Genomic DNA, 15,776 nt, shown 5'->3' with positions numbered 1-15,776 from the left:
GAAAATGTCCATAACATGGATATTTTTATGTTTTTTATTTTTATTTTTAAGTTATTTTTATTGATTTCAAAGAGGAAGGGAGAGGGAGAGAGAGATAGAAACATCAATGATGACAGAATCATTGATTGATTGCCTCTTGCATGCCCCCTACTGGGGATTGAGCCCACAACCCGGGCATGTGCCCTGACTGAGAATCAAACCCTGATCTCCTGGTCCATAGGTCAATGCTCAATCACTGAGCCACGGGAGCTTGGCCATAATCTGCATATTTTTAAAAAGCACATTCTCGATAGAATCATATATTGTTCTATCGATGTTTAGATAATGACAAGTGTCAGTTACCATTCATCTTACTGTAAAAGGTACACAGGGAAATACGCAATTTTATCTCAATCATAATAATCTCAGGGAAATGTAATAGAAAAATAATTCAGACTCTTGGTGGCCCAGAATATATTATTTTGAGCTACTTAGATGGCCAATTTAGTTATTATGCTTGTGCCTAGGACACATTATTTTCAATCTATTATAACATTGCATTTATTCCGACTGCTCGCAGTTTGCTTACTCAATGGCCAACACTGTGTTTTGGGCACAGTGGGAACACAAACGTCTAAAACACAGATATGAACTTCAAGGAGTTTACTTGGAATCTTCCCTCCCCAGATAATAGAAAGGCAATTGATGTTTTGTTATCAGGACTCATTGATATGCCTGGGGCTCATCAATTTGAGAACTATTTGAGATCCTTTCCAATTATTTACAAGCTAAATACTATGAAGGGAAAACACACTCACCAAGAAATGATGATAATAGATGCTAACACTGAGGCTTAAGAAACCTGTTGGTAAATAGGTTGGAAAGTTGGAGATGACAATAAATTGTTTGCAAGTGGTATAAAAATCAACTATATGTTTATCAACGTTTATTAATTTTTAGTACTAGAAAAAACCTACTGTATCAGTGAGGGTCCTCCAGGGAAATAGAAACAATAGGATGTGTGTGTAGTGTAGAGAGCGAGAGGAAAGAAAGAGATTGTTTTATTATAGTGAATTGGATCACATAATTATGGAGGCGGGCAAGTCTCATGATCTGCTATCAGCGAGTTGAAGACCTAGAAGAGCTGATGGTATAATTCAACTCCAAAAGCCAGGAGGCTTGAAACCCAGGAAGAACCAATATTTCGATTAGAGTCTGAAGTCAGGAAAAAAAAAGATGATATCTCAGATTGAAGGTAATCAGGCAGGAAGAATTCCCTCTTATTGGGAGAGGGGTCAGCCTTCTGTTTATTCAAGCCTTCAATTGCTTGGCTAAGGCCTACCCACACTAGGGAGGACTATCTACTTTACTCAGTCTATTTATTGAGATGTTAAATGCATCCAAAAACACTCACACAGAAACAACCAAAATAATGTTTGATCAAATATCTGAACACCCGTAGCCCAGTCATGTTGGTTGACATATTAATTTTCCATTACACCTACAAAACAAGTGGGGATATAAGAGAAAGATATAATTGCATTTATAGAAACCTGCAGGTAAAACACCTACCAATATAGAAAAAGATACTCATTTCATTCTCTATTTCCAAGTTTTAAAAATGCATTGCAAGTTAACACTTTGGAAATCTATTCAGGCTCTCCATATTATGTATGAAGGAACTGTGATGCAATGAAGTAAGTGACTTGTCCAAGATTATACATCTCATTAACCCTAAAGCCAGAATTAAAACCAAAACCGTATAGCTTCAATATTCTTTCTAAGGATACACTGATATAATTGCCCCATTAGCACCTGCATGCAAGACGGGAAATCTGGATAAAATTCAAACTAAATTTCAAGATGGGATTGATGCATTTCATGTTGTAAAACATCTACCTCTGTGCTACTAGTAATTCTGATTCAGATCTCAAAGTACTTTGTGCACAGCTATTACTGAGTTATGTGTCAATTTGGAGTTAATTCAAAACATGTTGTTTTGCATCCTCTCATAAGAACTTAAAAAAATAGACCTTTAACACTGCCTATGAAAATGAACACCGTGATAAGGAGATGTTTTTTACAGGCATGGAATCAGAATGGACTATTTATTTTCAAGTTTTGGTCACTGAGAAAATACATCTCTTCTAAGATAACAAGATTAGAAAACACTTTCTTATATTTTTAAAACTCTTCAGGTTTTCAAGCAAATATTTATGTAAAGATATTCACATTTTCAGGTGCATTGTAAAAATAATGGCAAACCTGAATGAGGGGACTGATGGCAAGATACTTTCCCTTAATAAACCACCTTCAAAATTTCTGTAAGATCCCCAAAATAGATCATAATGAATTCGCTGTTACAAATTCTCCCAGGACAAAGTGGCACAGTTTTAGAAGTGAGCTACTGGGAAAAGAATCTGGCAGGGGGTGGGGTGAGTGAAGGGACTCTAGAAGGAAGTGAGTTTAAACACTTTGCTTTTGCTCACATGCTTGGTTTTAAGCCTCGGCTACTGTAACTCGGGAAGGAAGAAGCTGGGTTCAATATTTGCAAGTCCAGGAGGGAAGGGCTGTGAGTGAGCATGCACATTAGCAGCTGGAGTGTGTTGTGGTAGCTGCTTTCCTGTGCTAAGCTGATTTACTTGTTTAAGGTCTGACCTCATCATCCTGTCAGTATGGGTTCCCACCTACACTGTTAGCTGCAGCTTTGCAGCTAGAAAGCTAGAAGTATTCTCTGTGTAGCACAGGCAGCAGGCAGCGGGGGAGGAGGGGAAACAAGAAAAGGCTGCTCTAGGCACTTGTGCTTTTGTTAGTTCAACAGAAGAGGCAGAGAAACCAGAGATAACAAAGGCTCCGTTTCCTTTCTGTGAGAGAAGGCTTTTGTCTTTCCTCCTGCAACAATGTCAATGTCTGGCAAGAAAGAGTTTGATGTGAAACAGATCCTACGGCTACGCTGGAGGTGGTTTAGTCATCCTTCTCAAGGTTCTTCCAACCCTGGAAACTGCCTTCAGCAGGAAGGATATGAGCATAGAGGGACCCAGGTTCAGGGCAGGTTGAAGAACCACTCTCGGGACAGAAACGGACTGAAGAAAAGCAATAGTCCTGTCCACCACAACATATTGCCACCAGTGCCAGGACTGGCCCCTGCCCATCAAAGAGTGCTTCAGAATTGGCACCCACAGAACCTGATAGAACATCTTCGAGCAAATGAAGATACTCCTAAAGCAGTTCCAGAGGAGAATTTGTTCAAAAGAGCTTGTGAGAAACACTCACAAGATTTGGAGATGATGGCTGATGAAAGTACAGGCGAGTCTACTGCCAGGTAGGAGTTTTCGTTAGCGTAATTGAAAGTCCTAGCCTAGGTTATCTTATCCTCTAAAATTCTCACTTAGTGTTTCAATAAAAGGGTTATAATAATCTCTGATTTATATATAGTCAATCAGGATCTCCAAGAAACATCCCCCCTTCTAAGTCTATGAAGAAAACAGTAATAACACCTTTTCACAATTGATAAGGGAATATATTTTAGGGTTGTGATTTTACTTCTGCTATGTTGTTCTGATTCCATTAAGAATTCTGTTTCAGTTCTAAGAGATGTTTACTATAAGTATTAATTTTTTGAAAATATCCTTTGCAGCTTGGATGTTCAAATAGTGATTATTTACAAAAGTGTAGTGAATCACATAGAACTCTTTTTACTTTGTGAGTTAAGCCAACTCTGACAAAATAAAACCTCATACTGCTCAGCACATTCTTATCGGCTCTGTAGTGCATAGTTGCTACATTGACGATTTATAAATGTTATCTATGTGAGAACACGGGACAGCTTCCTTTGGCATTTGAGATTTACCTCAAGTTGTATTAGTTTCATAGCTAGTTTGTAACCATAAAAAACATTTTACATAAAGCAGGTAATAAAATGTTGCTCAGAGCAGAGAGATGTTAAAGTAGGAAATGCAATTATGTTATTTCAGGACACTGAATGGAACAGGAAATGATTTTAAAAAGTATAATTTCAGGATAAGTTACAAAATATTTAACTTTATCTTTACTGTTTGAGTGGGAGAAAATTGTTCCCTCTTCATCTTGGCAACATAATGAAATTGTAAAAGAGCTTTCGAAAAATAAGTTTTTGGGGTATGTTTTAATATGTATAACAGTTTGGCATGAAACTATATTTATTTGGAAATCTGGATATTTGATAAATGTGTCTCTACATAAGTATATAAGAAATGGCTTATTTGCTTCTAGATATAATTTTTTCCAATATATCTGCCTGACAATTTCTTTCTTTTATAAATTCAAAACATAACACCGATAGAAAAAGCAACACTGCAATATATGGCAAAGGACAAATCAAGTGAGTGAAATGATGCCTTTATAGGAACTCGGTCTTCTTGTTGAAATGTAAACATGCAAATGACAAAGTGTGAAATGACAAAGTGTGTATTAACGAATTGTCCTAAATATTTTTGTGATTACCCCCCAAAATGCTATATAATTGTTGGGGTTGCAGATTGTATTGAGTACAACTAATTGGACTTTCAAAGTAAGATATAATCCACATTTTTAGATTCAGCAGATCTTCAAATTATCTCTCCTCACCATGAATATCCATTTTAAAAACTGCAGAATTTGGAGGTTAATATTTAATACATTTGACTCTCTTGTAGAAAAATTTAAATTATCCACTCTGGTCTAACAAAATTTTTTGAGGATTCCTGATTTCATTTTCCAGCATGAAAATATATTTATAATAAATGAGTTGCTAAAATTAAATGCTGGATAAAATATCAAATATAAAGTGTTACCAAATAATAATTTTAAAAATATTTCTTTTTATTTTATTTCTGATAGTTTCCATGTTCTAAATAAATGTCTGTTAATTATCCTATGGTTAAAGTGGAAAGTTAATATTTTCTTAAAATAAACAGGAAGTGCTTTTACTGATGTGCCAGGTATATTTTAAGCAGAAGAGAAGGGTAAATTGAGTATCTTATTAACTGAAATATAATGGCTTATTAATTTATCATTGGCCATTCTAAATTATGTCTTGGTTAAGGAAGATTTGAAAAGGAGTTCTCTTATGTCCAGCTTTTCTAATGCCTGTCTTCAACAAGATACGGGCGCAGGAGGAAAGGATTCTGATTAGTTGGCAACAGCCTTCCATCCCCAAAATAGAACTCTTGTAGTAGTTAAAAACAAACAAACAAACAAAAATGGCAGTCAGTGTGAATTACCACACTGGTACAATATGGGCTCTGAAACTCAGGGCAAAGTGATGGTCTTTAAGCCATCCTGCTTTCTACAAATATTGCATGAAATAGAGAATGGACTAAATTTATAACATGCAATATAACTGGATAATCTGCAGTTATTCCTAAAATAGATATTAAAGCCATGTTATTACAGTTATATTAATATACAAGTTTAGAGATTTAAAAACCCAAATACATTCTTATGTAATTGAATTATAAGTATATGTACTTCATTTAAGAACATCTCTCTATCATGACCCCACACTGTGAGTATGCATATATCAGTATCCCTGGAATCAGAGACCTGAACTCAATTGTCATTTTCTTTGTGTCTTTCTCATCTACTAACTACATTTTTGCTTCCCCCTAACTAACCTTACTCAGTGTCCTTTGTTTTATTTTTTTACTATATGCATACTTTATGTATTAATGTGTTTTACTCAACACTCTTTAAAGACCATTCCATATTACTCTTTGTGTGTGTATATATATTTTTTATTTTGGCATTCCAAAACCTTCCCTAAATTTTACAACCATTCATTTTTATAAAAGAGAAAGCCTTAATTTTATAACATAAAATTCAACAATTTTCACTTTTAATTTTAATATTGTTTTCTTGCAAAAAAACCCCATGAATTTTATACAGTTTGTGGTACAGAGGGAACAATATGCAAAACAGTAGAACAGTTTGTGCTGCTTGCCCATAACCTGGATATGCCCATTTCTGTCCTCCAAAGGGTAGAAAAAAACAGGAACCCTGCCTGGCAGGGCCTGACTTAGTGACAGACCCTTGGGTTGGGCCAAGACCTTAGAAGTCAAGTCTCTCTCTCTCTCTCTCTCTCTCTCTCTCTCTCTCTCTCTCTCTTTCTCTCTCTCTCTCTCTCTCTCTCTCTCTCTCCATATACGTGTGTGTGTGTGTGTGTGTGTATATATATATATATATATATATATATATATATATATATATATATATGTGTGTGTGTGTGTGTATCCCACGTTCAAAGGCTGTTAAATCGCATTGTTTACCCGTATCTTCAGAAAAAAAATCACTTCTGTCGTGGTAAACAACCTGCTTCCCTATTTATAATGGTCTGGCCCTCTAGCAACTTCAGCCCGAAATTATAGCTAATTTGCCTACAAACATCAGGTGGTCGTAATAATCTGGCCACTCAGTGTATACTATATATAATACTTAAAACAATAAAGAATTAAAAAAAAGAAAAAGTAGAAAAATAAAGTCTAGCAACAGTGACACAAAAAAAACCAAAGAAGTCAAGTCTTGTGCATGGAGAATGGGGGACCAACCCCCCATAGTGCATTTCTAAATAAGATTCTAGAGCTTTTAATATGGGAATTTAGTTTAAGAAATAATTTCTTGCTAGTAGGTCATAAAGGTATCTTTATATATTATATGCTACTAACTTTTAGTATTAACTTTTGCATTCAGGACTTTATTCTGTTGTAAATAAACTTTTGCTCTCTTAAAAATGTTTTAGAGATATGTAAATATTTATGTAATATTTTTAAAAGTTTACTAATTTTCTCCAAAAATCCACCTGAATTTCATTAGAAATATATGGAAGTTATAGAATAATTTAAAGAGACGTGCTTTTATAATAACTCCTCTCATAAAATCCAATTAATAAAAATACTTTTGTAATTTTTAATAGTTTTTATAATTTCTTTATAGAATTCTTATATATTCTTTCTTTTGCTAATTTTTAGTGATTTTATAGATTTATTGCTATTACATATGATGTCTTTTTATTTAGTTTGTTTCTTGTATAAAAAAAGTGACTCAGTTGGATTTGTGTCCTCCTGTGCATTAAAAAGTTGCCATTTGAATTCCCTGACAGGGAACATGGCCAGGTTGCAGACTTGATCCCCAGTGGGGGGCGTGCACTAGGCAGCCATCTATGTTTCACTCTCAGATCTCTCTCTCTCTCTCTCTCTCTCTCTCTCTCTCTCTCTCTCTCTCTCTTTCTCTCTCTCTTTCCCTCTCTTCGTTCCTCTCTCTCTCTCAACTAATTCAGATTAAAGAAAAAAAGTGTTGTTGACTTTGGTTGCAGGTTCTATCCCAGGTCAGGTCAGGGCACATACCTAAGTTGTGGGTTTGATCCCCTGTCGCAGTGCATATGGGAGACAACTGGTCCATGTTTCTCTCACATTGATGTATCTATCTCTCTCTCTCCCTTCTTTTATGTCAAAAAATCAATGGACATTTCCTTGCTCGAGGACTAAGAAAAAGAAATTAAAAAAAAAATCCAAAATATTATAGTTAAGTAGTAGTGAGAAGGAAAAAAAAAAAAAACAGAGGGAAGAGAGTTAAGAAGGGATACTCCTTCAGATAGGGAAGGTCTTTCTGATGAGATAACATTTGAGCACAGATCTAAATGAAGGGGAAAGACATAAGGATGTCTGACTCAATTCGAAGCAAGTGAGAAGTTAATACTGCTGTGCCAAAAAGAAGCCCAAGACCACCATCCATTTTTTCTTTGCAAATCAATGCTGCATGCCCCCCACCCTCCCACAGTCCATTTATTAATGTCTAAAACATCCTAAACTGGTGAACTAAAATATATGCCATTATAGTGATTTTAAAATCACATGCAGGTCCCATGGCCATTCAGTAACCACAGTACCATTTTGTCCTTTCAGGATCTGGCTATTCATCAAAGAGACCATATGCCTCAGGTACAGAAGCCTGTGCCTTTTCTGAAAACAGACACTTGATGGTGTATTTGCTTTCTTAACAACACTGTTTAGACAGGGCCAAATGTATTGTGCTTCTTTATCCTCCACACAAATCTATGATATGGAATATGATTGAGAAATATTTACGCATAAGGGAAATCCTAGATTTTAAACCGTGAAACTTATTGTAAGCATTATTTCTCACAGAATAGGAAGTAAGCTGAGTGGGTATTTACAGGAAGAGTTTTCCAGAAGGACACAAGAGCAATTTCAAGAGTCCTGAGATAGAAGGGTGTTTGATATTTTCAAATGCAAAGCCAGTGCAGCTGGAGTAGAGTCCTCAATGGGAAGAGAGGTAGGAAATGATTTTAGAAAGGTAACAATAATAAAACAATAGTAATACAACAGTGAATATATTCCTAGAAGTGAGATCACTGGGTCAAATGGTAGCTCCATTTTTAATTTTTTGAGGAATCTCCAAACTGTTTTTCACAGTGGCTGCACTAGTTTGCATTCCCATCAGGGTTCCCTTTTCTCCACACCCTCGCCAGGACTGGTTTATGGATTTGTTAATGATAGCCATTCTAACAGGTGTGAGGTGGTACCTCACTGTTCTTTTGATTTGCATCTCCTGGGTGATTAGTGACTTTGAGCATTTTTTCATATGCCTTTTGGCCTTCTGTATGTCCATTTTGGAGAAGTGTCTGTTTAGGTCCTTTGCCCATTTTAAATTAGATTGTTTATCTTCTTTTTGTTAAGTTGTATGAGTTCCTTATAAATTTTGGAGGTTAATCCCTTATTGGATGTGTCATAGGCAAATAAGTTCTCCCATGGAGTGGGCTCTCTTGTTATTTTGTTGATGGTTTCTTTTGCTGAGTAGAAGCTCTTTATTTTAATGTAGTCCCCTTTGTTTATTTTCTCCTTAATTTCCATTATCCTAAGAGATGTATCTATAAATATATTGCTATGAGAGATGTCTGAGATTTTGATGCCAATGGTTTCTTCTAAGATTTTTATGGTTTCACATCTTACATTTAAGTCTTTTATCCATTTTGAGTTTATTTTTGTGTATGGTGTAAGTTGGTGGTCCAATTTCATTTTTTTTTGCACGTATCTGTCCAATTTTTCCAACGCCATTTATTGAAGAGACTGTGTTGACTCCATTATATGTTCTTTCCTCCTTTGTCAAATATTAATTAAGCATAATGGGTTGGGTCGATTTCTGGGTTCTCTGTTCTGTTCCATTGGTCTATATGTCTGTTCTTGTGCCAGTACCAGACCGTTTTGAAAACAGTGACTTTGTAGTATAGCTTGATATCTGGTACTGTGATCCTTCCAACTTTGTTCTTCTTTCTGAAGATTGCTGCAGCTATTTGAGGTCTTTTTTATTCCAGATGAATTTTTGGAGAGTTTGTTCTAGGCGTTTGAAGTATGCTGTTGGTATTTTAATGGGGAGTGCATTGAGTCTATCGATTGCTTTGGGTAGTATGACCATTTTAATGATGTTGATTCTACCAATCCATAAACATGGTCTATTCTTCCACTTGCGTATATCTTCCTCTATCTCTTTTTTCAATGTCATGTAGCTTTCCATGTAGTGATCCCACTTCTAGGAATATATCATAAGAATACAGAAACAGCCATTAGAAAGAATATATGCACCCCAATGTTCATAGCAATGCAATTTACAATAGCTAAGATTTGGAAACAGCCTAAGTGCCCATCAACAGATGAATGAATTAAAAAACTGTGGTACATCTATTCAATGGAATACTATGCAGCTGTAAAAAAGGAAAGAACTCTGACCATTTGCAATAGCATGGATAGACCTGGAGAGCATTATGCTAAACAAAATAGCCAGTCAGAGAATAAGTATCACATGATCTCACTCATATGTGGAATCTAATGAACAACATAAACTGATGAACAAAAATAGACCCAGAGACATACAAACATGGAATAGACTATCAAACCTCAGAAGGAAGGCAGGGAAAGCAGGGGGTGGGGAAGAAATCAACCAATGAACTTATATGTGTATATGCATATCCCATAGACACAGACAATTGAGTGGGAAGGCTTGGGGGGGGGGCGTTGAAGGGGTGGGAGAGGGCAATGGGGGAAAAAGGGCTATATGTAATACTTTCAACAATAAAGATTTATTAAAAAAATACAACAGTGAAAATAATGTTTTTTTGTAGGCACTATGTGCTTGCTAAATACCTTACATATATTTTCTCATATTTATAAGAAAAATATTTTGAATGTGAATATAGTGTTCATATATATAAATGATATTTCTCTGGGTATTATTTTATAGGATTTCTGTTGTTGTTGCTTATCTTCATACAGGGCAAAAATAATGTGCTTTTCTCACATTTATTGCTAGACCAGCTTTATTTAATTTTACACTGCATTATTCAGTAGAAACTATTAGTTCAAAGGAAAGAATAAAGAAGAATCTACAATTATATTGTTGTTTATAGAAGTTTAAGGTTAAATTCCTTTGCCTATACTTTAAAATATACCATATAAAAATACATAGGCTATTCAACTGCTTTACTAAGTTTAGAGCATTTGAACAAATAATTTAATCTTAATACGATGATTCCTTTTTAGTTTTTTTCTATATTACATGTTTTTTATTGAATTTATTGGGATGCCATTGGTTAATAAAATTTTTACCCTCTTCTACCTACCCCAAACCCCCTTTTCCTCTGGTATTCACCATCTTATTTTTGTCTGTGTCTATGAGTTTTGATTTTTTTGTTTAATCCCTTCACCTTTTTCATCCAGCCCCCCCAACTCTCCTCCCCTCTGACAGCTGTCAGTATGTTCTCTGAAGTTATGCGTCTGTTTTTATTTTGTTTGCTAGTCTATTTTGTTAATTAAATTCCACATATAAGTGAAATCACATGCTACTTATCTTTCTCTGACTGGATTATTTCACTTAACATAATACTCTCCAGGTCCATCCATGCTGTCACAAAAGGTAAGAGTTCTTTTCCTTTTTTTTAATCCCTCATTCAAGTATATGTTTTCATTATTTTTTTTTTTTGAGAGAGAGAGAGGAAAGGAGAGAGAGAGAAAGATACAGGGAAAGACAGACAGAAATGTGAGAGAGAAAGATTAATCAGTTGTCTCTCGTACATGCCCATACTAGGGATTGAACCCCATAGCCTTTTGCTGTTCAGGATGAGTCTCCAACCAGCTGAGCCACCCAGCCAGGGCAGATTTCCTTCTTTCTTATAGCTGAATAGTATTCCATTGTGTAAATGTACCACAACTTTTTTATCCACTCATCTAATGGGCTGTTTCCAGATCTTGACTACTGTAAATAATTCTGCAATGAACATAGGAGTGCATGTATTCTTTCCAATTAGTGTTTCAGGTTTTTTTCAAATATGTTCCCTGAAGTGGAATCGCTAAAGATGAAACTTCGATTGGTTGGTTTGAAACCCTTGTTAGTCAGAGCCTCAGTCCTGAAAGTGAGGTAGCATGGGCCTCGTGTCTCATTCCTCAAATATACCATACAAAAATTCACAGGTCATTCAACTGCTTTACTAAGTTTAGAGCATTTGAACAAATAATTAGTGTGACATTGCCTATATATTTAAGTGAATATTAATTAAAATATATTTATTATTTTTAAAATGTGTGACTTTTTTATCTAGGAATCTGGTAATATATTAGGGTCATATTCCTTTAAATGTTGTGATTAAGCATGTATAATTGTCATTTCCAATATTTGAAAGGCAAGTATCATTTTATTTCTGCATTTAGAAATAAAGGACTCAAAATGAATGGTACTATTTAATATGTGACTTCAAGAACATGTTAATTATATTGGCATATTACACATTGCGTAAGTGTTCAGTCACTTAGTACTTTAAGACTATTTCATAAACTTGTATGTCTTGTTTCTTGAAGACACAATGAATAAATGAGCTGTGGAACAGAAAAAGGACCTTAGGTAAAAACTAAAGAAATATGAATAAATATAATGGACTGTAGTTAGCAATAATGTATCAATATTGGTTAATTAATTGTAACAAATGTGCTGTGATAATATAAGATTCTAATAATAGATGAAACTAGTTGTGGGATTTATGAGGACTCTCTATACTATTGCTATACTATCACATTTTTTTTTCTGTAAAAAAGTACAATATTTTTAGCAAATGATATCCTAGTAAATAGATTTCATAAATCTATATTAAAAGACCATCCAGTTTTTTTAAAATATGTTCTTATTGATTTCAGAGAGAGGAAGGGAGGGGGAGAGAGAGATAGAAACATCAATGATGACAGAGAATCATCAACCAGCTGCCTCCTGCACCCCTGCCAGGGATTGAGCCCGAAGCCCAGGCATGTGCCCTGACTGGGAATCTAACCATGACCTCCTGGTTCATAGGTCATTGCTCAACCACTGAACCATATCAGCTGGGCAAGACCAATCAGTTTTAAAAACTGAGAACTTGCTGTTTGTTTCTTTTGTTTATATTTGTTCTTTGGCAATTGATTTAAAGGATACTAAATCAAAATCAGTGATTATTACATTCTCCATGCAAAAATCTTACATATTGGCAACAAGATAATATCCTACAGGCAATTCACAGGAAAGTCAACTACAATTCAGACAACATCTGAAAATTACATGCAATTTCAAGTCTTGTCACACTGATATCGATTGTGGTTGTCATTTAGTATGGACCTACTTATAAGGGCATAGCAACTAATAAGATCATAAATGGGTATAATAAAAAATCATTCTATTTAATCACTGAAAACACCTTGGATACTAATGAAGTGGCATATATTTATTGGTGTTTTCAAATGAAAACATGCCCTAACACTTCTTTCTATGTATTTACATTGCGAATTATGGCTTACGTTTCAGGAGGAAAGTAATGACACATATAAATCAATCAAGATTCCTTATATATGCCGAAACCGGTTTGACTCAGTGGATGGAGCGTCGGCTTGCGGACTGAAAGGTCCCAGGTTCGATTCCGGTCAAGGGCATGTACCTGGGTTGCGGGCACATCCCCAGTGGGAGATGTGCAGGAGGCAGCTGATCGATGTTTCTCTCTCATCGATGTTTCTAACTCTCTATCTTTCTCCCTTCCTCTCTGTAAAAAATCAATAAAATATATATATATATTAAAAAAAGATTCCTTATATACAAATCTTTATCTTTCTATGCTAAAATGAAAAATATAGTCATTGGGTATATTTTATTATTGGTGACCTTAGTCAGATTATAATTTCACTAAAGAGAATGGAAACTGTGCAGCCCTAGTGGTTGACAAATACTATTTTGTGAACATATTTAAATAGAAATAGCTAGCCCAGAGGCAAGGCTCAGTGATTGAGCATCAACCTCTGAAACAGGAAGTCATGGTTCCATTCCTGGTCAGAACACATGCCTGGGTTGCAGGCTCAACCCCTAATGTGGGGCATGCAGGAGGCAGACCAGTCAATGATTCTCTCTCATCATTGATGTTTCTATCTCTCCTTCTCTCTTCCTCTCTGAAATCAATATAGATATATTTTTAAAAATAAAATAAAAAGAACTGGCTAAAAAAAGATAACTAAAAGTGAGAAAATTGAAATCAAATAGTTCCCAGTTATATAATGTTTTAGGATGGGACAAGTATTACTGAAATTTTAAATAAAAATCACTACATAAGTTTTTATTCTGAGATATGGATTTCCCAAAACAACATATAAATATAATACTTATATATCACTAGCATTTGCTCTGGAAGAAAACAATACCAATGATGATGTTTACTTGAACTACCAGAAGTGAATTCGTTGTTACTGCTGGCAAGCTTTTCTTAGCCTGTTAATATTGGAACTTGTCGCCCTAACAGGTTTGGCTCAGTGGATAGAGCACCGGCCTGTGGACTGAGGGATCCCAGGTTTGATTTCTGCCAAGGGCATGTACCTTGGTTGCGGGCACATCCCCAGTAGGGGGTGTGCAAGAGGCAGCTGATCAATGTTTCTCTCTCATTGATGTTTCTAACTCTCTATCCCTCTCCCTTCCTCTCTGTAAAAAATCAATAAAATATATTTTAAAAAAATATTGGAACTTGTCTCTTGCATGAATTAGATGTTACTGTATATAATGGAGACCTCTTGACCTCTTCACACCCTATCTATTGCTGCTGCTTCTTCAGTAACTGCACTAAACACCTTGCAATTTTTTTCAGTAGGTCTTTAATATAAATGATTACTTTCTGGTCATTCTGCTGCTGGCTCACTCAATAGAAGCCATCTGTTAAATCTTTTGACTACTGTTACTGTTTTTCTGTAAAACTATTCTGTATTCTGCTGTCAGCATTTAGTTTTCCTTTTCTGGCTAATGTTGATTACGCTAGCTATTACAGCAATAAGCAACTGTATGTGTAAAAAACTGTCACAACTTTCTGAAGTCTGTTGTAACATCCACCAAGCCAGTTGCTTAACTCAGAAGTTGCTATTAATGTTGGATTTCACCTTTCACCAAGTGTTTATTGAACTCCTACTGTGTGCATTGTGTTTTCTTAGGCATTCTAAAGATGAAAAGATAATAATACATACTGATTCTCACTGGAGGTTTGCAATATTATTGGGGAGGTAAAGTGCATTCACTTGAAAGGTTTCATGGCAATAAGAATTAGTATATTACAAGAACAGTTTAAGTTGCTTGGTCATGGAGCCCTACAGGCATTCAAAGATAAATCATTCTGAACAGAGCAACCTTAGAATGTTTCATGGAGGAAATATGCTTTAAGATGAATCTTAAGTATTGCATAGCAGTTTTATCTTTACTTTTCTTGTTGACACTATTACACATGTCTCAACTTTCCCTTTGACCACCTCTACCCAGCCCTAGGGCCCCTTCCCTCTGGCCATCACCACGTTACTGTCTGTGTCCATGGGCTATGCATACATGCTCTTTAGCTAATTTCTATACTTTGATACAGCTATGGGGAAGAATAAATTCTGGATAGGAGGAAAAGCACAGAGTGCCTTTAAAAATACACTAAGGAATGGATAAAGTAGATATATTGCTCATCAATAAAAAAGAATGAAATCTTGCTATTTGAAACAGCATAGATGGACCTAGAGAATATTATACTAAGTTAAATAAGTCAGAAAGACATGTATTATATGGTTTCACTTATAGGTGGACTCTAAAAACGCACACAAATGAAAAAACGAAACACAACAAAAACAGATTCATAGAAACAGATCAAATTGATGGTTTCCAGAGGGGAAGAAAACAAGGGGATAGGTAAAAAAGGCAAAGGGGACTATGTATAGTCAATAATATTGTGATAAGCTTGCATGGTGACTGATGCTTCCTAAACTTAATGTGGTGATCACATTATGAGGTATATAAATTTTGAATCACTTTCCTGTACACCTGAAATTAATAAGATATCATATAACAACTATACTTAAATGAAAAATAAATGCACTGAAGCGTGGAATTTTAAAGTCTGTTCAGATGGCAGATTTAAGTTTGGTTGTACTAAATAATATACATTGGAGAATAGTACAAAATTAAGCAAGAAAAAAATGTTAGTCATAAGTTAAGGAGGGTTTAAAAACACAAGATAAGGACTGTTTAGACTTTATCTTACAGGTCAAAGCTTAATAATCCCCAAGAATTTGCTGAAATATTTTTTGTGCCTGTGGATAATTTTAGGGAGAAGTTCCTCTTGAATAGCTAACATTCTCAAACAGTTTCATTCCACAGGATGAACAAAGTATGAATGCATGAATGAAGTGTAAAAGTATGTTAATCTATATAGTAGTATATTAAAGTAACAAAAATGAAGTGAGGAAAATAGA

At 35.1% G+C, this 15,776-nt stretch overlaps 1 protein-coding gene across 1 annotated transcript in view; it reads left to right on the top strand.

Moving 5' to 3' along the window:
• Positions 1-2,879: 2,879 nt before the first annotated feature.
• Positions 2,880-15,776, top strand: part of KLHL4 (kelch like family member 4) — a gene marked incomplete at its 5' end in the record, with an annotated part of 97,534 nt that continues 84,637 nt past the window's right edge. Inside the window, one exon of the mRNA XM_081081382.1 lies at positions 2,880-3,301. Within this exon, the coding sequence (XP_080937508.1) occupies positions 2,880-3,301 (422 nt within the window). The remainder of the gene's footprint in view (positions 3,302-15,776) is intronic.

Source organism: Myotis nattereri (genome assembly GCF_964212035.1).
Source record: "Myotis nattereri genome assembly, chromosome: X".
In the NCBI taxonomy this organism is placed as follows: domain Eukaryota; kingdom Metazoa; phylum Chordata; class Mammalia; order Chiroptera; family Vespertilionidae; genus Myotis; species Myotis nattereri.
The sequence above is the reverse complement of the archived record's forward strand: the minus strand, read 5'-3'. Positions and strand labels throughout refer to the sequence as shown.